This window comes from Nothoprocta perdicaria, unplaced genomic scaffold (assembly GCF_003342845.1).
Source record: "Nothoprocta perdicaria isolate Ctin4 unplaced genomic scaffold, notPer1 scaffold_9, whole genome shotgun sequence".
NCBI classification, from domain to species: Eukaryota; Metazoa; Chordata; class Aves; order Tinamiformes; family Tinamidae; genus Nothoprocta; species Nothoprocta perdicaria.
The window spans coordinates 2,841,543-2,864,198 of NW_020456198.1; the positions used below are offsets into that span (position 1 = coordinate 2,841,543).

Sequence of the window (22,656 nt, forward strand, 5' to 3'; positions counted from 1 at the left end):
TATGTTTATAGTACAACATTCACACCTCTTGGCTTGCCTACCCAGGAGCGTTCTAGACTTAATCATGCATGTAAAAATGAATAGGGTCTCCAATCTGCCACACAAATCACTAAATTAGATGTGCAGGCAGCTTCCACTGCATCACAAGAGCTCTTTCTAAAGGGATATTTTATACTGCACCAATGATTTTTAAAAACTGAAAATGTTCTTAGGAAAGTTGTAGAGTTTTCCAAGCCTGGATTACAGTTCGAGCCTGCAAAGTTGAAGTCATTGGATTTAACTCAGCAAAACTTTTCTGGAGTTAACCATGGGCTTAAAAGTACACAGGTGTATTGCTCTTCATTGCTGCATTGCTCAGGGAGCTGCTGTGACCTGAACTTTGAGCCTGCTGTGAGGGCGGGAGGAGGCAGGTCACCCACCACTCAAAAACAGCCGTAATCCCCATAGAGCATTAAAATCGCCCAGCTTCCTATGTGATATAAATGGTGCCATAATCTTAAAGGCAGTATATGAGCCTCTTAAGAGTAGGTTAAAGACATAGTTACTTTAACATTAAAGGACTTCTGAAGGTGTAGAGAGTGTGTTCTTTAATGTGGCATCTTCTTCCCTCAGTGACAGACTAATTCAGGTGCATCTTTTCCAGACTATTTTCATAGTTAACTAAACAAGTGTTACTAAACTACAAATGTTTATGCATTAGGACCTGCATTAGCAGTTTTATGGTCTGAAAAACTTGTCTGAGATTTCTGCTAAAAGGAGAGCCTGAGCATCAGCTCTTGCAGCAAGATCAGTTGAGGAACTAGGTCACTGTTTTTAGAATTAATTGATAAGACATGACTGGAAGAAATGCAAATAAACCTGTCAGATCCTTGCCAGATCCTTCTCAGCTACTTTCAGAGTTATCACAGGGCCAAGGAACTGGGAGTGTGACTCAGGCTGGCCCAAGTCCTACTAAAGAAGTATTTGAAGAGCTTTGCATTGATTTAATTTGTCTCTGAACTGTGCGCCAGGACTAGATTAGCATAGAACAGAGACGCTTTTCAGCATTTTGTCAGCTGCAGAACTGTGATTGCATTTTGCTGCAGATCACCTKCTTTGTGTTGCCTGGAGGAGTGTCTTGAGTGGCTGTGCACTGGCTAATAATTGAAATAGAGGCAGTGCACAACCCTGATCCCTGGTTTGGGAAGGCCTTAGCTAAACAGGCAAGGTCTAAAAGTCAGACATTGAAAAAGCACAGTCGCCACTGCTGTGGTGGCATCTCCAATTGCTAGTGACAACCAAACTTCTCTCAAGGGATTGCATTACAGAGAAACAATCTTCAACCATTTAAATCATTTCTCCAGGTTCAAAGACAAGTATTTCTCTGTGTTACTGGGATGGCTCTTAYTCAGTCATTCGTTTCTCCACAGCAATGGCAATGATAGCTCCCTTACATGATCACATCTACAGTGTACATGGATTCAGGGCTGGAAATCCTATGAGGATAAATTACTTATTAAGTAGAAGGGGTACCATTAACCTACAGATCACACTGGGCAAATGTCATCTCTTTTTTATTAACTATATTAAAGCTTCCAGAAGGCATATTAGAAAAAGTTCAGGACCTCCCATCAATGCCTTTGTTACCAAACAGTCAGAGAGAGATCRGACAGCAATAGAGAATATTGAAAGCACAACAACAAAACCCTACATATACTGAATGGATTTTGTCTTTCAGAGAAAATACAGACGCCACAAAAGGATAAATTCAAGTCCTACTCAAGGCATGATCAAATGTCATTGTTCTTTAGYAGAATGAGGGATTTCAATGAGAATAATTTGTACCAGATACAAACGAGTGGGGGATACCTTTGCTGGGAGGGAAGGCTCTCAGTTCCCCTTCCCCACTGTCGATGACCCTCTTCGTGTYGGAGGGAAGGTGCCTGGCTCAGGCCAATGGATCCCATTGCAGCTGTCGCATGACTAAGAATTACAGCTACAGATGCCTGTAGTTGCCTTGTGCTTCGGTCTTCATTTGTACCATTAATTAATAATAATAGTCCTTCCTGTGGTGCTAAAAAAATAAAGAAAAAGCATGGCAAAACCTGTAAGGYACACAGATAGTGGCTAATAAGGACCATCTAGCCTCGTTGGGTAAGTTTTAAAGATTTTGCACAGTCTGAGTGCTGCTCAGTTTAGGCAGTGTCATGTAGCTCTGCCCTCTTGTGCTCTGCCCTTCTCAGACATAGGCATGGGAAGGACCTTGGTGCCTTTTTGTGCCAAACACAATATTTCTTGAGGCATTTTGCTAAAMACAGAGGTCCCCAGGCAAGGCAGGGTGAGAGACCCCAAGTCAGCATCCTGGAGTCACAAGGCCAGACTGCCCTGCTGCCACTTCATGCACGTGCCTGCACTGCCCTCCTTTGGCTCAAGCATCTCTAGCTCATTTTCTAGCTAGGTCAAGCACAAGATTGATTTTCCATTTCCAAGAGGCAGAGGGGTAAGTTACAGTGCAGCCACTAGCAAAAGGCAGCACCAGATCCTGGGATTGCTCTGACGCTGCACTCGGAGGGCTAAAGACGAGAGAGGCTTTTGACGTGTCTATGGGCACCTGGGAGGATGAGCGTTTTGGCTGCATCATGAGACGATGCAGCCACCTTAGCACATAATGCACAGCCCATGTAAGCTGCAGGAAGGGCTCTGCATCGACTCTGGTGGCCACTGACCTCTTCACCAAAAAGATTTGTGGTACTAGGATCAAGACTGGAACGTGGGTTGTACTCCCATTCAACCTAAGGGAAATACAATAGCAAAAGGGTGCAGGACCTTTGGTATATGAATGAGTACCTCACTGTGTGTCTGAGCACAGCATAAGCAACTAGACGTGTTTCTGTCCTGGTCTTTTCCTAAGACAAAGAAGAGGATGCACGTGGCAGAGTGTAAGGTGGAATTTGAAAACCTAGTGTGATTTCACAGCTAGAGTCAGCTTATCAACACAGAAATAAATTCCTGCTCAGTCCATTATACCAGGTTTAAACTTCATTTGTGCCATTCACTTCCGTCTTCAGTCCCTCTCGTTCATCTTTCAAAGGTTCCAGCTCAGGCCCATCCTGTTGGGTTTCTTTGTTCCAGTTACTTCGACCTTCATTTTCTGTCCTTACAATTTTAGGGTCCTCTTCTTTCGCCTTTCTTTCCTTCTCCTCTTTGGCAAGCATATGATAATTATAGTAATTCATGATGAATAGGAATGTTCCTGCCAAGACCATCACAGCTCCACATTTAATGAACATATATTTATAGTCCCCGAAGGTATCGATAAGAGTTCCTGTAAAATAGATATCAAAAAAGAAATTTAGAGACAAAGGCAGGAATATTGCTTGTGCAGCTCCTTAATACAGAAGGACATTCTCATGGCATTAGGATAAAATAAGGTATTCCTTATACATATGATCCATTCCATTCTGATCCTGTAAACACTTCATATGTATCCCACTTCACAGCCTGCAGGTAGCTGCATTAATGTCAGCAGTACTATCAATAATTTGTAGGGGACAGAGAATCTTTATCATAACCTCTGGATTTATCAGGCACCTCGATTTTTTCCATGCAGAAACAAAAACCCACCATCCCTGAGCTTGCAAACACTCTTCCTATGGACTTCAGCAATCACAAAGTCTTCCTATGGACTTCAGCAAAATTGGCAGCTTTCAGGAGGACCCCTGTGAGGTGGATACGTGGCCACCAAGTCTCATCTCACACTACTAAGACCCAATTTATTTTACCACGGGTCATTCACCAGTCTCAGAGGGCTCTTAGTCCTTGGTCACAGCTGCCCTTTCTGCATTTAAATGTGTGACCTTCAGATGAAAGGGCACTGCGTGGAACTGGAAAACATTAGTTCCAGGGAAAGCAAAGATGATGCTGTCAACGTCAGATAATTTCAGAGCCAAGACAAATGTGACAGGTTCCTCTCAAAGGTTAATGCCTCAGCTACAGAGTTACAGAATAATTGAAGGGAGATGGCTTAATTGAAATGTCAGTGTTCTCCATTATGTCAGAATGTAATGCAAACATTATTGGGATTATGATCCTGAGTATTAATTCCCGTTTACCGGAGTAACACGGGCCATTCTTAACATCCTATAGGCTAATTAAAGTAAGACCTACTTCTAACCTGCCTTTATAGTACAGATAGTTCTGCTTTATACTGGCCCGTCATCCATTACCTCCCTGACTTTCTGGAATATGTTCTCCTCCTTTAAAAAAAAAAAAAGGGATCTTTAATTACTTCCTGACTCTTAATGCTGAAAATCCGATGATTAATTATCCCACCACATACTCACATTAACAAGGGATTTTATGGCTGCTAAATAGATTTACTGACTGCAAAATTAATAACTTTAACTGGTTTTGGTCAACAGTTTTTCCTGAATAATTCCTACGTATCATGGTACACTACTTTCAATGCACTGTGCTTTTAATGCTACTTGTGAAACATCAACCAAATGCTAATTACAACAATTTTTCCTTTTTTGCTAATCAGAATGACCTAGAGGTCTCCTAAATAGGTTTCAACAAGAGTTTTAATGAGTAGAGTATTGGAAAATTCAACAGTAGGATAGTCTTGCCTCTTTTCCTTTGAGAATAAGATAAAGTCATAAGACACACTGGGAACAATTTACTTAGTTCATTAAAGCAGAACCCTGCAGTAGGTTATTAAAATGCCTAAGAACCAATAAATTTACTGTTTATTATAATGGTGGGGAAAACCCTAGAAAACTAATATTACTGAGTATTACACAGAACTGTTTTAGCCTCATTAGCAGTCTTTGGTCATTAACTTAATCTTCCACACAGAAAATTATATAACTCAGAAAATGGTCTTTTACATCGTATTTTCTTTAGTTTGTCATTAATTAAATAATGAATCCCTAAGAAAACAAGAGGATACAGCTGCCTGTGTCACACACTATGCACTACATGGTGATACAAAGAATTAAATGGTTCTGCAGATGTGTCATATCGAATAAAGAGCTTAGCCAGCTCTCCAGTTTTGAATCCAGGAAGTGGAATTATCTTGCTTTCTCTCTGTGCGGTCTTTAAGCCTATTTGGAAATGCTGTCACATTTAATTAGAAGATTTTAACTTCTATATATCCGAACACATACAGAACACACAACCTCGTTAAGTATTTTGCCTGCACAGCACACCTAAAGGTTACTAGTTAACAAACTAGTTATTGTAGCTTGCATACAGGTGAAATGCGAATTTGCACAGAGAGGATGATACCTGCACACTGATAGGATGTCACCTACAAACTCATTTATTTCATAGCTACACCAGATGGGGTTTGACTCTACTAGAGCCTCATGTCATATTCAAACAGTATGTCTTGCAGACATAGTGTGTGCTTCCCCCCAAAATAAGAAATGAGCACATGGCAGAGAGGGAAACAAGATGAGGCTCTTAATTACAGGAGTTCACTGCACCAATGCAGGCATTGCTGGAGGGTTTAATATTRTCATCATGCACCTTGGAGGGTCTCTGGCTCTTGCACACTTTCTTGCATGAATGTTCCTTGGGGCTCTGCAAACACTGAAATGAACTTCAGCCTATAAGCTGGACCCAGCTCCCTCAAAGAAACAGCAAAGATAGCAGAGCACTAAGGACTACAGTCGCTAGGGTCTTGCACCAAAAAGTGTGCTCAGCACACAGGCTGTTTTCAGCATCTCCCTAAACACAGATCACAAGAGAAACTAAGGATGTTTTCCACAGGTGAGGAAATACTCTGCAAGAAATACAAGAAAGCTCAGTCACTTTCACAATTGCTTTTACTCTGTTAAGTATTCTAATAAGCTATATTTTTCAATTAGTTTTAAAAAAATCAAATCCACTCAAAACAAATACTGCACCACCAAAAATAAACTCAATTTATTTTTTGAACAGCCTCAAATCTATCAGATGTGCTGAGATGACAGAAATCCATAAATGAAATACTCAAGAATTACCTTCACTGTAAACTATTGAAACCAAAATTAAAATATTTACATGTGATTGCTGGGTCCAGCATAGCCTCAGAGACAAATAACAAATATTAATTAAGACCCTGGCCTTGAGTCAAGAAAAGGAATTCATGGTGCTTTACTGAGCCTAAATTATGGTAAACTTCAGCCTTTTGCCACAGGAGAAATTGCCTGAAGTGCAAGTTGCTTTGCGAGTCCCAGACCCACTGTGCAAATTTGATTTAAATGTTTGAAAGGATCGGGGGAAAAAAAAAATCCTCCTCCTCCATCCAGATCACCCCTCAAATTGTTGACTTCAACTGAGGTACTAAGCAGAAAAGAGTAAAGGAGAAATGGTGGAGTCTAGGACTCATATTCTCTGTCTAATTACTAATGGGGAAGAAAGATGGAAAGAAAGAAAACACATTTAGAATCACTTCTTACGAGGTGTGCTGACAAGAGGAAAACTACAGGCTGTTTGAGTGAGGAACATCATCCCTGGATGATGGGAACGCACTCACCTCCAATCGGTGGTCCAAGGAGGATGGTGCAACACTCCACAATGGTGACCAGGCCAACGGCGCTAGTGAACTGAGCAGCTCCCACCAGGTCCATGAGGGTCTCAAAAAGCATGGCACAGACCATGCCGAAGGCCAGGCCRAAAAAGATGGAGTAAATGACAAGTCCCGTGTAGCCTGAAGCCAAGGGGCACAACAGGTGGCAGGCGCCATTGAATGCAATGGCAAAGCTGAAAAAATATTGAATCCTGGGCCTCACCCACTTGCTGTTCGCGATGATGCCGGTGGCTGGCCTGGCGATCATGTCCACGATGGCAAGAATCGAAAGGAGRAAAGCAGCTGAGTATTCATCAATGCCAATGTGCTTTGCATATGGTGCCAGGAAAACGATGGGGGCAAAAAAACCCAGGAACATGAGCACGTTTCCAATCAGGTAAATCAAGAATCCTCTGTGCTTAAAGAGGGAAAAGTCAAGGTACCGATTGATTTTTTCACAGCAGCCCTTTTCTTCCTCCTCTTCCTCTTTGGTCTCTGCAGGGGGGTATGCAGGATTGCTCATTTCTATGGACACCTTAGTGACTTCTTCTTTTGGAGCCTCCTTCTCTTCCTCGATCATCTCTTTCTTGACTGATTCTTTGGCCACCCCAATGGGCCTGAAGAGAGCTCCCGCCACACAGCAGTTTAATAAAACTGCCCCAAGAATTAGAAAGCTGCCCCGCCAGCCAAAGTTGTCAAAAAGAAACTGGTTGAGAGGAGCCAGGGTGCAAAGCATCACAGGGCTCCCTGCCATAGCAAGGCCATTTGCAATGGGCCTTCTCTTTAAAAAGTATTTCCCTATGATTATCACAGATGGCTGGAGGTTGAGAGCAAGGCCAAATCCTGGAATGGAGAAAAACAGATGAGATACACAAAGTAAGAATGGGGACACTTTTATCCTGAGCTCAATCTTTTAGGTAAGTTTATTGGAAATTAGTCCACTGGTGGCTCTTCAAAACAATAGCCTAGACAGAAACTTTGCACAAGATATCCCTAAACTTCTGGCTGATGAATCTGGGGAATCAGCCCCCAGAAGTGTTGAGTCGCAGAATATCCCTTCCTTTGGGACTGCAAATCTTGTGTGTGGTCAATGCTGTCTCCGTGAGTTTTCTCTGTACTAAATCAAAACTACATTCTTTACAGATGCTGGAGGGCACAAAGACCTCCTGCAACATGTAGCCTCAGACATCATTTCTACTACAARTGTGGTGAGCAACTCAGATGTGATGCAAAAGATTAAGAGGTCTGTAAGTACTCAGCAAAACAGCTACTGAAGATGCTAATTAAACAGGACCTTAGCATGTTTCCTTGAATTAAATTTTATTTTTCTTGCATTTAGATATATAAATGGTATTATACACCTACATTGCTAATACAGTTAACTACCTTCTCTTGTGCAGGTGAAATCTGAAAGAACAGCTATCGAATGTCATAGCAGACCAGAATTTCTAGGACTGTGTTGCACTAGTAAGYAATTTTTCTTTTCAAAATTTCTATGTGCGGTATTTCCTTACAAAGTTAAATTATCAGAACTTCATCAAAATGACATTTAAAAATCATGCCACATATTTTCTTCCCTATCATCTAGTAAAGGATGAGCCATACTAGAACAAAGCAGAAATGTAATCCTTAAAGTGATTATATCAGAGAACATGAATCCTGAAAATAGGGTCATGCAGATTTTTTCTTGTTCATTAGTCTATATAATTAGTTTGTTTAACTGTGCAGTACATAATTAGGCATATTGCTTTACAGAAGAGAATTTAGAAAGGTCAAAGTCCTCAAAATTAATTAAAGAACACTAGCATTAGTAGCTAATATAATAGAATCCAACTGATGAAGCAGAATTCAACTGATGCTGGAGAGCTTGTTTTGAATGTTTTTACAAAATTATGTCTTTTGCCAAATCTAGGATTTGTTTGTTAAAATATCTTATTAAAACACAAAAAAAAAAAAAAAAAGAAAAAAAACCCAACATATTATCATTTTCTTGGTAGGAGGAAACACATTCTTAGCATAAACGTTTTCTTCTAGATAGTCCATATAGAGTAGGGCATGTCTTTGGATGTACAGACTACATTACACACATAAGAGGCCAAACTCATCCCTGTAAAGATGAGCAACCTGGGAACTATAGAGGCAAAACACAGTGTTTGTTAGAAAATAGCTTTGCCACCTCTCAGAAATAGGAAATTTTTTCACGTGAGAAGATGCAATACAGTGGATTAGGGTTTGCTTTAACTCCATATTTCCCAGGGTGTTAGGTTAGTGAAGGAATTGAAAATTCATTTTCACGAAATCATATTTGGTAAGGATCTCCCACCTGCAGTGRCCAAAAGAACCCCTCAGAGGAAGATGGAAATTAGGTTGGCTGCCAGCTACCCACTTAACCAATAATCAACTAGAATCTTTTATTATGTGAACATTAATTTGCAAGTCAGACATATCTAATTTAATACTACCTCATGTTCTTCCCATTAATTAAATTTGGAGAGTTTCAAACTGACTGACTGGAATTTCAATTTACTTTAAGCTTTTGGCTGACTTCAGATGGAAATATTTATATCCATTTTATTCCAGTCTGCAGGAACTGTTGTRGCATTCCCACACCTGGAATCGTTTGTCAACTAGCCCCATTCTCTCCCCAAGGAATGAGAGAGAGTCCCATTGGTGGTGCCATATGAACAGAACTAAATCTCTGCCAGGGGAACATCTTTCCCTATATTGAATGCATGTTCCTCATTACCTGAAGTTGGAAACAAGCGGTGCTACAGCACTTTGTTGAGTAGCTATTGACACTATTCTTCTTTTGCAGCAAGGGAAGAGCCAACTAGCTACTTCAAGACTCAGCATTGAGAGCCTAGACGAAGCCTTCAGCCTCTTTATTGAGCATGTTTCATCCTCAKTCCCTTTCTATTTTGTAGCGGTCTAGCTGGTAGGGATTGAACAAAACTCTGCCCGATTGTTATCAGCTTTTATTTAGCTTTGAAATTTGCTGCTGCTGCCCCAGGCAGAGCCTGAAAACCCATCTCGTGCATCTGAGGTGGCAGTCATCCAGGACACCATCTCAGAACCCTCTTTTCCTCTTCAAAGTGCTGTAGGGAAATAAACCATCACCACAGAAGAGAACCAGGCTTCTGCAGCACGTGCGAAAGTGATATCCCCTGCAGCCCACAGCTCTCTGCCACCAAGGATGGCAGCGCTTTAGACTCGCTGCTGACAGTGGAGCCAGGCCCTGATCTGCATACAAATGGAAAAGACATAATCAAGAAAGCAATTGAGATTGCTGTGTCTAATCCCTCCACTGTAAACAGATACTTCCTGCTCTGATCCTCCTCAGAGATTTTGATTAATATGCCAAAGGCACGGGACTGCAGCAGAGACCTCCTCGTACCAGCTATCTTGTTTTCATCTCCATCCCTGAGAATTACATGAGTGCGGTCCTTTACGTCATTGTGTTTCCTTTTCAGGCTGACAAGAAGGGGGTTAGAAAAACTATGATGTTTACAGGTTGCTTTATATTCATTGCAAATTGCTTTTATAAAAGTCTCTCTTACAGTGATGCTGCCTCAGCCGTGTGATCAGCAGGCAGCTTTATATAATTGTCCTTGAATGCTGCCGTGCTAGACCTGAGCAGGAAAAACACTTCAGGCATAATTAGAAGCATCAACCATGTTAACTGAACTACAAGTGTCTCCCTCTCCCTCTCTTTGTCAAGTTCAGGCTCCCCAGCCCACATGCCATGTCTGGATGTGGCAGGTTATTATCTAAAGCTCCATCCATACAGATGTGGTCATCCAACATGCACCAGGCCCAGGCATCAAGAGCTTATTTTTGAGTTTATCCATGGGAGGCATTGGTGATTTCTGTTTCTTGATGCTTTGTTTCTGTGATCCCTTTCAAGGAAACTGCAATATTTATTCATTCAATAAATAGCAGTTTCAACTAACTACAGTGGCTCTCTATAGAAAGAAGAAGGCTTAACAGAAGGAATCCTACCTGGGGATTTCTCTGCCACTGAATCTTTCTTTGCAGATTCAGTAAAGCAGTGCTGATTTAAGAGAACAAGGTGACAAATTTTTTGTCCCAACTTGCTTCTCTACCAGTCAGTTTTGTTGATTTTAAATGTTGAACGTATACTTTTCATGTTCACAGTTGGGCTTATACTTTCCATGTTCAGATAGCACCAATACCCAATGCAGCTGAAGTGACAGGGAGAACATTCATTAAATCACACACCTTGCAACCTAGAAAGCCRATTTTGAACTAATTGTGTCATCTTTTGGAGCAGATATTCTAATTGCACTGGAAGAAACMCTTGCAACATCCTACTCAAAATAATCAGGATTATTAAAAGCATTTAGCGTGCAATTAAACACCAATATTCACACAGATAGATGACTCTAATCTGTCTACCTTTGAAAGCAATGACCCAGCTCTTGTAGACTTTAAAGTGATGGATGGAGCCTACATCTTGTTTCCTTTGATATGAAAATATGTGTTATGGAAGGAAAACCTGAGGTACATGAGGGAAGGTGTCACAGAAATCACAAGCGAGCCTCAAGGGCAGAGAAAGAAAATGCTTTCTTACCTGTAATGAAGCCCACACAGATGTAGAGCTGCAGGATACTGGTGCAGAAAGCAGCTGAGACCATTCCTATGCCACAGAGCAGGCCTCCCAACATAACCACGGGGCGGCTGCCATAGCGGTTTACTAAAATACTGCTTATAGGACCTGGGGAAAAAGTGAAGAAAAGAAAAATCTTTCATGTGGGATCATGAACACATGATCAAAATAGCCCAACGTCTTGATTTATTAGGATGCTAAACCGCACACACAAAACACCAGTGTGTATTACAAGGTTGATATCGTGAACACTGTTGCATTTTTAATGCCTCTATTTAATACTGTTCAGATATTGCTGATGCTCCAACAGAACAGTTGTTAATTAAATCTTAACAGCAGTCAACATAGATGGAAACAGTTTGGTATAATGGGTTTGGTGGAACTCAAAAGAACCAGCCTGATCTTACACTTACGTAAAGAGGCAGTTTAGCAAAGTGCAAAATTATGGAAAAAAGGAAATAGGGTCAGAATGTAGACACTGAAAGGAACCATCAAAATCTGAGGAAGTGAAACATGCAGATAGCTTTGATCAGAAGGAGAAAGAAGGGAGCTCTTTGGTAAAGTAGTCTCAAAGAGCTGGAGGACCAGCAAAAAATCAGAATCGTGAAGAAATTTATGTCGGAGAGACCTTTGGAAGTTTCCTGTCCAAACCCTGCTCCAAGCAGAGTGAACCTTGAACTTCTATCAGGCTGAGAAACTGGGAATACAGAAAGCAAACTGAGCAGGAAGGGGTGTTTGGTTCAGAAGCCTCTTCTCCTTCTACAGGGGCACTTAAAACCATGGAACATCAGAGGGGACATGAGACACCTCTTCCCACAGAGCAGACAACCCAGCATGGAGGCTGCAGCAGGTGGAGAGCGAAGGGGAAAGCTCATATCCCTGTGGCAAATGAGTGCCTCCTTTCTTTGCAATTGGGGCAACCTCAAAGAATGCACGAGGTCCTTAATCCACAGCCAGTAACTTGCTAAGGCACGAAAATGCAATTGCTGCAGTGAAGGTTCAATCCCAAAGGCATTACCTGCCTGGGCCACGCAGTGCTCAGCAAAGACTCACAGCAAACTTAGGAAGCAACATAAGCCTTTCTCCTTGTCACTCTGAAGCCTCAGCCAGATTCAACCATCGATGGCTGAGGGTCTGAGACCTCTAAGGTGTTCAAGTCAGCTAGCTGGAGGAGAAAGATGCAACAGAGCCTCTWGAGCAGAGCAATCCTTCCAGACTCTGCAGCGACCACATTTGTGTGTGGCCATTACAAGTTGTCTACCTGCAGGAGAAGCAGCAGTCGGAGCTCACACTGGACTCCAGAGAACCCAGTCCAGCCCGCAGGCACCCAGCAACCCAAACTTCCTTGAGCTGCTGCTCCTCGGACCGAGGCTTTCTAACAGTCCTGAGCAAACCTTTCCGATGCACTGAAGCAATGCAAAATCACATCCCCAGAATTACTTCCACTTAAATCATTTGGCTCTGGAGAACTTCCTGGGCGATTGTCCATAGGCGCTGATGGAGCCGCCTTTCAGAAGCTGTCCGGTCTCAGTGGCGGCCACACGCGATGTGTCACTTTGCTGCACACACCTCAGCTGGCACACGCAGCTGCTCTGGGCAGACACGTGCAGCCCTGGCACGAACTCCTGCCCCCGGCCCCYGTGTCCAAAGAGATCTGTGCAAGCCCAGCAGGTCCAGACGCACCTCTCCTGTCACCTAGCCACGTGCCACCCGCCGCGTGCTTGCAGGGACACATCTACACACCCACCGGCCATCAAACATGCAGGTTCTGGGTAGAAAACATTCGGTAGCTTGAGACAGGGAAGGGGAATTAAGAAAAGTGAACAACAAAGCCGAGATCGCAGTCGGGGGAAATAGGAAACGCGATTATTGCTTGGCTTGGAGCTATTGCAGAAATTAAAAGTGTGACAGCCTCTGGAAACACGGCAAAATTGAAAAGCAGGACCTGTCATCCAGCAGTTATTCAGCGAGCATGAAAAGAATAAAGATGCTGCGAATTACCTTGCAGAAACAGCTACGGTGCCGACACGCACAGCTCGGGTCCCCAGGCTCCTCTTACCTGGTCAAACGCACAGGGACCGCAGGGCCTTTGCCCTTGGAACTGAACTGAAAGCCCCTGGCAGCAGGAGCACAGGAAGGTAGGAGTTGGGGTGATTTTTGTTTCTTGGATAAAGGAATCAGAGAGGACAGGGCAAGAGAAACCCCTGTCCAAGCTCTYGGAAAGCCGCTGTTCGCTTGGCACGGGCTTGCGGGAGCAGCAAGGCAAGTGCTGACCCATTCCCAGAGAAGCCACCACGAGCAGTAAAGTCCAACCCAACAGCACCAGCAAGGGCTAAGGAGGAAACTGGGGGGAAAACGAACCCCTGCCTTGCACCCCAATATATCAACAGGACCACACTGCACTGCAGTCTGGGGAGCAGCAGCAGCTCAGGCCAGACATCCTCTAAAGACGCTGCTGGCATCACAGCACCCCCACAAGATGGATGTGGTGTAAAGCACTATCCTCAGCCCACATAAATCACGATGGTTTAGTGCYTATCCATGCTAAAGTCCCTCTTTCCTCCTACCTGTGGCAGCTCCCCAGTCATTGTTAGTTTGCACACAAAAGGCGATGTCAGAGAAGCCAATTTTGGTGGCACGCGACACCTAGCAAGTCGCCCGCGGGAAATCAAGCACTCACTCGCTCATCTGTTCACTTGTCCAATTACTTCTCACCTTGAGTCATGAGTTTTCAGAAGTGAAAAAGAGCCTTAAGAGGAGACTGTGAAATGGTAAAGAAAATGCAAAATGCCCTGGACCACCATCTCCTTTTGTTAGTTATTCCTSTTGAGCCACTGTCCTGCACTGTGACCCAGGCAGGATCAGGGCACGGACTGGACATTTAGCAAGAACCATCAAACCARAGTGGCCTCAACTCCTGCTAGAGCAACAGCACAAAGCAGAATCACCTGAAATACCTTTCATTTTTATCAGTAAAATTTATGCATCTGTAATGAAATACAAAACTTCCAGATCTGCTGCAAAACACTAATGTCTTTTTAATAAGCACTGTATTTAAAATGTTCTTCTCTCCTGCAGTTTGGACCATACACTTATACCATATTTATGAAGTTTGACTTGTGCAATGTCTTTTTTTTTCTCTCTCTCTCTCTCTCTTCTTTTTTAAACTAACAGAAGCTTCTTTCCCAGTTTTTCGAATCTGGGCTCACCTTGACCCCATGCTTCACAGGACAGACCTTCTGGCAGAGTAAGCAGCACAGGGCAGCAAGCCTGGCAAGCAGCAAACACCCTATTTCTGTCGACACGACCTTGGGATGGCCATGGAGATGTGAAAAGAGACCCAGAGCAGCCCCACGCCATGGACCATGGTGCACCCCAGCTACCCCCGTTTTCCTTTCCACCAATGACCACCGTGACCAAAGCTCTTCTTGYACAGGGAACTTAGCCAAGAGAATAGATAACTAATATTTTCCGAACTGCTTAAAAACACAGAAAATAGTAAGGAGCTCAGTGACTATGGGGAGTCACTGGGGACATAAAGAGTGGATAGGACTCACCTGGGAGGAAAGGGGGCAGAGGGGGAAATCATTTATCCTAATAAAACAAAGTCTATTATTACACTCGTAGTAAAACAGGGACAGGAGTAGTCCTGCAATTGCCTCAGTAATAATCTCCTTCCCTCAGCGGGATAGCAACACTGCCTTTGGCCTTGTAATTTACCCACRAGGGTCCAAGCCTGTTGTACCAGAGCAACCTTCTCATTACCCCCTAAATGAAAGCAAGTGCCCCAGCGTTATTAATATGCTGCTGGAAACTAGCAGCCTCCCAAGGCAGAGCCGAGCAGCAACGAGCACCCGTTAGCAGTGCGTGTCCTGCAAGGAAGGGAAAATTGGGGCAGGGATGTGTCAAAGCAGGGGAAGGGGAGGACCTCTCATCACTTGCAGTGCTGGTCACCTGCCATCAGGCCACACTCCGTTGTGCTGCTCTCCAAAGCAGGGCTGCACCAGGAGCAACAGGGATAACGAACTAAGCTGAGAATCAGAGCTGGAGCCGCCAGCTCTTCCCTGCATCCATCCTTGCAAAGCCAGTCTGTGACCTCCTGTACAAACACATGAATTTGCCACAGCAGCATTCTGATAAAAAAAAAAAGGAAACACAAAGCAGGAGACAGACAAGCTTCAAAGAGACAAAGTGTCCTCCTCCTTATCCGGTCATCTTATCTGATCAGCGCCTCAGCATTTCAATTTCCAGATTGCACAGCCGACACGCGCTGCTCCTGGGGCRTCCCGAGGAGCCCCAGGCCAACAGTTCCCCCATCAGGGCTGGAGCCAAGGTCCCTCACGTCACTGTGTATCTGGGCAGTGAAATGCCTGCCCCCACGCAGGGCCGCCGTCCAGGAGCTGAGCACGCAGCTGCTCACGCTCACTGTTTTCCCTGGGTGAGGGTTTGGATTGTCCCCGCCGCAGCACATGGCAGCCACTGGCCTCCCGAAGGTCACGACTTCACCTTTTTTGAACTTCTTTCCCTCTTCTCATTTTTCTTTKTGCTAACCTCTTCTCTGTCTCCATGTGCAGTCCAGCTGCAGGACACGAGCATCCTACACTACCGAAACACCTACCACCTGCAACCAGAAGCTCTTGCTTAGCCATCCKGACCGCTGCTTTGCCCCATGAGAAAATTAGCAAATTAGGGCGTGTTTACAAAAGGGCTCCGTCCATACCCTGAGACACCCCATAATTTGACCATAAAGAGACTAATGATGCTGTGGGGCATCCAGGGGTGGAAGGATGGCAATGCCTCCAGGTAGGTTGCCATTAAAGCTCTCACCCTCCTTCCTGTGGCAACACACAACATTCATACTGCACCAGCTGGTGGAATAAGCTTTAAGACACTCACACACTACTTGCTGGAGTGGATTATAACTTATTTCTGGACCTAACACCTGCCATGAAGCATTAGCAACCCCCCAACCAAAACCCTTTGCTTTTTACTTCCCAGTTCTTATTAATCTCCRTTTTTATTAAGTCTATCACATCTCTATTACTCCTGGCCGGTGACCTTGCTAGCTCCGATGAAGGACGAAATGATAAAGCTTTGTGACCAAGTCCACAAACACAGAAATATTTCACCTGGACCTATAGTGCTATTATTGCTTTTAACTAGAACAGGGCTATTTAAAAAAATAAAAAATATAAGCACATGTGTGGTGACCTTGCAGGACTTGAGTGCTTTCCAAGAGCCAGTAGAAGTATATGAACCTGCAGCACCATCCATTACAGGAGTCACATAATCCTTCACACGGCTCTCTTGGCGAAACCCAAGATCATAACGGTGCTGCTGCTACGCTCAGGATTGTGCCGACATGGGAAGAACCATCATTTCAATGACACAGGGAGCCAAACTGGTGCTTGGCAGGACTCCATGAGGAGGCCACAGCATGTGAGAAGGTGGCATCACGATATCACCGTGATCAGCACCATGGAGCTGGTATCAGGTGCCCATCTGCACAGGACATGATGCCTGGTTGTCCACCAGACGCAATCGGCAGTAGGAAGCTGCATGTCCTCGGTGGATAAACAGATAACTCATGTTGCAACCTAAGAAAATCTCTAGGTGGAAAAGCACACRGGCAGGGGAACCTGTAGCCCTCCTAGAAAATTTGTGATTGAACCAATATTGTGAGCACTTAATCAGAAAGAGTAGAGATGTGATGCATTGCTATAGATCACCCAGACAGGGAYGTCCAAGAGGACCACAAATGGCTTGAGGAAAGATTGCATCTCCTGAGCCYTATAACCTAAACTCTGCTCTTATTTACTACATATTCTTCACAAAAGATTCACCTCAGTTTCCCCTTTCAGTCCTATGGCACTTCCCAACTGTTTGTAAGTATTTGGGACATGTGGAGAGCCTTGTGTGAGGTCCTCACAAGAAGAGGAAGATTTTCGTGAGGTTTGCACGAGACCAGGAGAGAGAAAATGAGAAGTTTTGATTAAGTAAAAACTGCAGAATCAAACTCATTATTAACACTGCTTTACGTCAGTGCATGTTGTAAGGTCCTTTCTAAACCTGTCACTGCAATTTATCATCCCAGCAATGTAATAAAATATAGCTATAAAATCTTGGATTAAATGTTCAAGGTCAGTTGTCAACTCATAGCTCCCCAAGAACGGTGCAATCTCTCCCTTGCTGCTTTGGCAGATACTCCATTAAGAGGTTACAAACACCGGGAGAAAGATTCTTTGGAGAAAAGAATGAATCGTGGGGCAACTCCAGAATTAAATCTTCGGTCTTTCATCCAATTTCAAAATGATAAATAATAAATAACAGGGATAATAAGCACTGGCTGTTTTCAGGCTAAGGCTTTTACTCCCAAAATATTCCCTTTTTTGCTGTGTTGCAAAAGGTGGCTCTATTTCTGTCTTTGCAAAGCAGACATAAGGCAATTCCTTAATTTTAATACGAATCTTGAGATGTGAAAACAACGTCTTGGATACTTCAGGGCTGTATAACAGCAGCACCAGAGACAAACACAGAGATAAGATATTGAATTAAAAACAGCGTACGGTCCTGATACATTTTATGTTTTCTGTATCAACAACAGAAGCAGCAAATACTTAGAGCTACTAATTGTACACACACACATGGCCTAGCTGTTCACAGCAAGAGAAAGGAAGAAATTCTTCAAAATTTTGGGGAAAAAAGCTCATGCTTCTCCTAGTATAGCCACAGATATTCGAGCTTATTGGCTGAAAGGACTCTCTGTCAGGATTTGGTCCACAAGCTTTGCTCAGATGGCCTCTGTTGTTTCATTATAGTGATGAAAAGGATCAATCAGACCACACAGTCATCATAAAAAAAAAAMCTGAAAATGCAGATTCTGTCCTCAGTATTAAATTATTCTCTCTATCCTGGCACATGTGGCAGAAAGGCTGCTCATTTTTCAAACTCTAACAGCTGGCCATAATAAAAGATATTACTTCTCCCCACAAACCTCGCCTCTCTTATAGCCTTAGAGGAGACCTTAACAGCTACAAGAACATTGCTGCTATTAAATTAGCAGCATCAGTATTTCTTATTTTAAGACTGTTTGGCTGTTTCCCTCAATGCTGAATAAGACAACTAAATCACTAGCAAATTAATATTGCTTATGTCCTCTATGGCTGAGACTGATGCATCTCCCTGAAAGGGCAACTCTGGTATTGTGGGCACAATGGAGGTACGTGGCCAATGTCAAGATGCCTCAAGGCCACACATTTGGACCTTCCAATGGTAATACTGAAGAYTGAAGTGAAATTAATGCCTGTATTGAAGGCAAGACCTTGGGTGCCCAAGTCTTTACTTGTCACAACAAATCCATAGCACTCAGCTCCGTCRCACTGTTCTAATTTGGAGTAAGAAGAGAGCTCTCCACCTATACAAACAGTGTAGAAATACTCCAAAATGGAAATCCTTCTTTATCGAGTTGGCAAGAGTTTCACCTCACGGATTTCGTCAGAGAAAAGCAATGTTCCCTAGTGCTCCTCGCTCACAAACCTCTCAGTTTGTTCTGCAGCTGGAAACACGGCGGTTGCAATGCTGGCGAACTACAAGCACCTGGCCATAAAGTCCAAGCAATTCACTTTACTGCCACTAATCTGTTTTACTACTTGTAATATAGTGACAAAATTGTTTTCTGCCACACAGCCCAGATTAAGAAACTAGGGGATAGGACACATTAAAACTTCTGCAATATATATTGCTGGAGCCTCAGCTGGTGTAAAATTGCTTCCTAGGGGAATTCAACCGAACCTGAAGGGCAGAAACATTCTCAGCTGACAATCTGCAGCCTTTTTTTTCTGCAAAGCTGGCACTGCTCTGGTGCTACGAGCCAAAGCCTCAGGTGGTCAGTGCAAATCTGCACCCACGCCGCCCGAGCAGCTCTGGGGGAGGTCTGGGCTCGTTTGTGGAAGTATTTGCAGAAAATAAGCTTGGCTTGCATTATGTATGAAGYGCAAACAAAAGCTCTGTTATGCGGTAAGCTGCTCAGCTGAAAGAACAAGGTCCTGCACCAAAGCCCATGCCAAAGGGACAAGGTTTGCAGACAAGAGCTGCCACGGCGGGGCCGTGCGACCTTCTGCACCGTGGCTCTGGCATGGGGCATCCCCAGAAAAACTCCAGTCATAACTACACTAGCTTGTTAGCAACTCTGCTGGTTACTCAGGGCTACGTTAAAGCTTGTTTGGGCATTTTTGGCATCTCTTATTTTCAAAAACAAGTTCACAAATAACAACAACGTCAAATTATTTTCTAAGGTGGCAGCAGAGCAAATCAAGCTGCACAGAGCTCGCATCACAGCAGCTCCACGGGCACCTTAGCTGAGCAGGACTCAGGCACAGGAGCTTGTGCTCCCTTCCTTTGATGACCATTTCCAAAGCACTCATATGTCAAACCTGCTCTGGTGTTAAATGCCCGGGCAATCACGTCGGATGTGCTAAATACACCCTTGGGCACCTGTCCTTCAATCGCTTGACGTTCTGTAAACTCCCACCTTGTCCACAGTCACCAGGCAGCTCTGCGTGGCTGCAAGCCAAGGGGATCGCCCGAGCCGGAGGGAAGATCAGACAAGCATAAATCTTGCTCAAGAGCAGAGGGGAGGACTACAACTGCATGGCGGGTGGGAAGGCATGAAGGCACAAGATTATCTGCAATTAAGTCCAACAGTGGTTGTTTCTATCACTGCACATATCACAAGGCAGGGTAAACTTAAAGCTCTTTGCAAAAAGACAGGGAACCTGCAGGAAAACAAGGAGCCCAACCTCCTTGTTGCTCCTTGAAGCTCAAGGCCTTGCAGAGCTGCTCTCAGCAGGACCAAGCCCTTGAGTGGGTTGCAATAGGGTGGATTACAACAGGCTGGGATTCAAGCACTGCTCCAGTTCCATGTACTTTAAAAGCAAAGAGCACCTCAACTTCCACTGCCACCTGCACCCTCCAGAGAGCACRACAGCACATTCACAAGGAAGCCAAAAACACAAGTCCCTTTTTAAAAGCAAGAATACTTTTGGAGTTGATTGCATAGCCAGGAAAAATATTGATGAAGTTTCCTGCAATTATGCAGAACGGTTTCTGTCTACATCCTATTTTAGATCTTATCACAGGCAGCCCAATTTTTCATTGTCGGACATGGTAATGATATCAAAAAATATAAGAGCTAAATCACACACTCTGCTTTGTGAGCGCTGAGAATGATCAATGCTGGCTATTTCATCGCTCTGCTTATAACCTGCCACCACAAACAACCGGCTGCTCCATTTATTGCCCTACTCCAGGCTTACCTTTACCCAAAAACTGGACCTCGTTATTTTATATCCTGACGGTTCCTCGGGCTTGTGTCTGAGTGCAGCACCACCAGTCAAGATCCCACACTCAGAAACAGGCGGCACCTGGGATGCTGTGTACCCAAGGAACCTACCTTGTGGGTGCCAMGCAGCCCACTTGGGTCAAAGCAATGCAGAAGCACCGTCAGAGCAGGTCACCTCCACAACCGGGTGCATCAGAGTGTTACTTTTGCCTCCTTTCTGGCTTTATGCAATGCATGGCAGCACAGCGTGGACCCAGGCTAACTCACCTGCGCCGTACGTCGTGGCCAGCGTGATGGAGGAGACCCAGGCGATCTCGCTATAGGAGGTGCCAAAGAAATCCTGGATTTCTTTGAAGAAGATGGCGATGCCCTTGGGAAAGGCGTACGCGAAGCCGATGGAAACGAACGCTCCGAACACCACCACCCAGCCCCAGGCGCCGTCGGGCGGGCTGGCGCCCGGCCCCGCGGGCGGCATGGCTGGGCCGGGAGAGCGCCCGCCCGGCCTCCTCGGCAAGCCCTGGAAAACAAAGCCGGAGGCAGCGTCAGGACCAGGGGGCGGCCCTGGCAAGCGCCCCGGGGAGCTGCCGCGTGTGCTGGGACGTGGCCTCTGCCACAGACGGTGCTCAAAAGAACACGGGCCCTCGGGTTGTGGGTGGAGAAACCCAGGCAGGGGGAGGAAGTCAGAGCTGTCCCACTCGTGCACCCGTGCCCCTCATCCCTGGGATACCCCCCAGACACAGCCCTTCCAGAATACCCCATACCGGGGATACCCCCTCCCTGGGAATACCTCCTCCCTGGGAATACCTCCTCACCAGTGACACCTCCATTCCCGGGGATTTCCCCCCTTCCTGGGGATACCTCCATCCTTGGGGATACCCCCCCCACCCAACTGAGCGCCCAGCTAGCCACACACTGCTCCCCTCCAGAAACTCCCCCAGCTTTTCAGCAAGTTTCTATAATTTTCCCACACCCGGAAAGTTATTCCCCGCAGGTATTATTATGACTATTCCTATTTTTAAAGCATTCGCAGTGGCCGGGAGGAGCCCCGCCGCTCGCTCCCTACCTGCGCGCGGGCAGATGTGGGCGGCTGGGCAGCCCCGCAGCACATTGCRCTGCCGCCTCCCGCCCCGCTCCCAGCTCGGACACTTTGGCCCTGTTTGCTTTTGCTAACGCGCCGGGATCTGCGCCCGCCCCAACTCTCCTCCTCCCAGCTGAAGTAGCAGCTCCTCAGGTGGCTGGAGGGAAAACAGCCGTGCGTCCTCCCTGCCCTCGTTTCACACAAATCCATAYGGCTACGGATAACGCGGGAGAGTTTCAGCACCGTTCCACCTCCCTGCTTGGAAGGGGAGAGCCGCTTCCCTTGCTCTGTGACCACAGATCCCAAGGGAGCTTCAGTCTAAGGAAGCACCAAGACCCCAGGTAGCAAAGGAGGACCAGGGCAGAGGGTACTTTTCTATGGAGAAACCACATGCTGAGTGCTGCAGATGACACAAGGAGACCTTCTGGTGCACCCCGGGCTCTCTATCAACTCCTTAATCCCCCATAAATYGGTATTCAGTCTGTTTTTGGAAAAGATAAACTAATGTTCATGCTAATTCATCCATGCTAATTCAGTGTGCAGAAACAGTGGTTTAAGAAATGTCACTTTAGCATAATTCAGGTCTTCAAAGATCTCTTTGCAAGGTCCCTGCAAGATGGTATTTTATTACYACCCTTTGTTTCTTCCTATACAACTGAGTAAACTTGCAAGGAACAGAAGACTTTACGCATGGGTGTCAGAGTCCTGGTGTGATGGGCTGGAGGATTTGGTCAYGGCACAGCCTGGATTGACTTCACGAGCTGCAGGTAGCCTTGCAGCCCAGCTACCTGCATGTAGGACACGRGACCCACGTAAGAGAAGCGGGACTTTACAGAACAGGCTGCGTTTTCTCAGCTCAGCACAAAATCAGAGCTAGGCACCTCCTTGGCACAAGGGGAGGATGCGGAGGGCAAACGGAAAAGGTGGTGGGATAGGGGAGCGGACACAGCACCAACAACAACCTTGAGCTGGGAAGCAGGACTGTTTCCTCCTACCGAAATCCTCAAATTTCRGAATTAAGGAATTTCCTCTGCAGGGAAAACTAGCACAGCAGCTTCACACCAGCTGGAGGGAAA

General features: G+C 45.1%; 1 protein-coding gene across 1 annotated transcript; it reads right to left on the reverse strand.

Annotated features, from left to right (window-relative positions):
- Positions 1-1,542: 1,542 nt before the first annotated feature.
- Positions 1,543-20,977, reverse strand: LOC112958743 (monocarboxylate transporter 2-like). Its single transcript, XM_026052663.1, has 4 exons — positions 20,770-20,977; positions 11,127-11,270; positions 6,503-7,378; positions 1,543-3,304 (listed from the first exon to the last, which is right to left on the reverse strand). The coding sequence occupies exons 1-4, from the start codon at positions 20,975-20,977 to the stop codon at positions 3,012-3,014; spliced, it is 1,521 nt and encodes a 506-aa protein (XP_025908448.1). The 3' UTR covers positions 1,543-3,011.
- Positions 20,978-22,656: the final 1,679 nt, after the last annotated feature.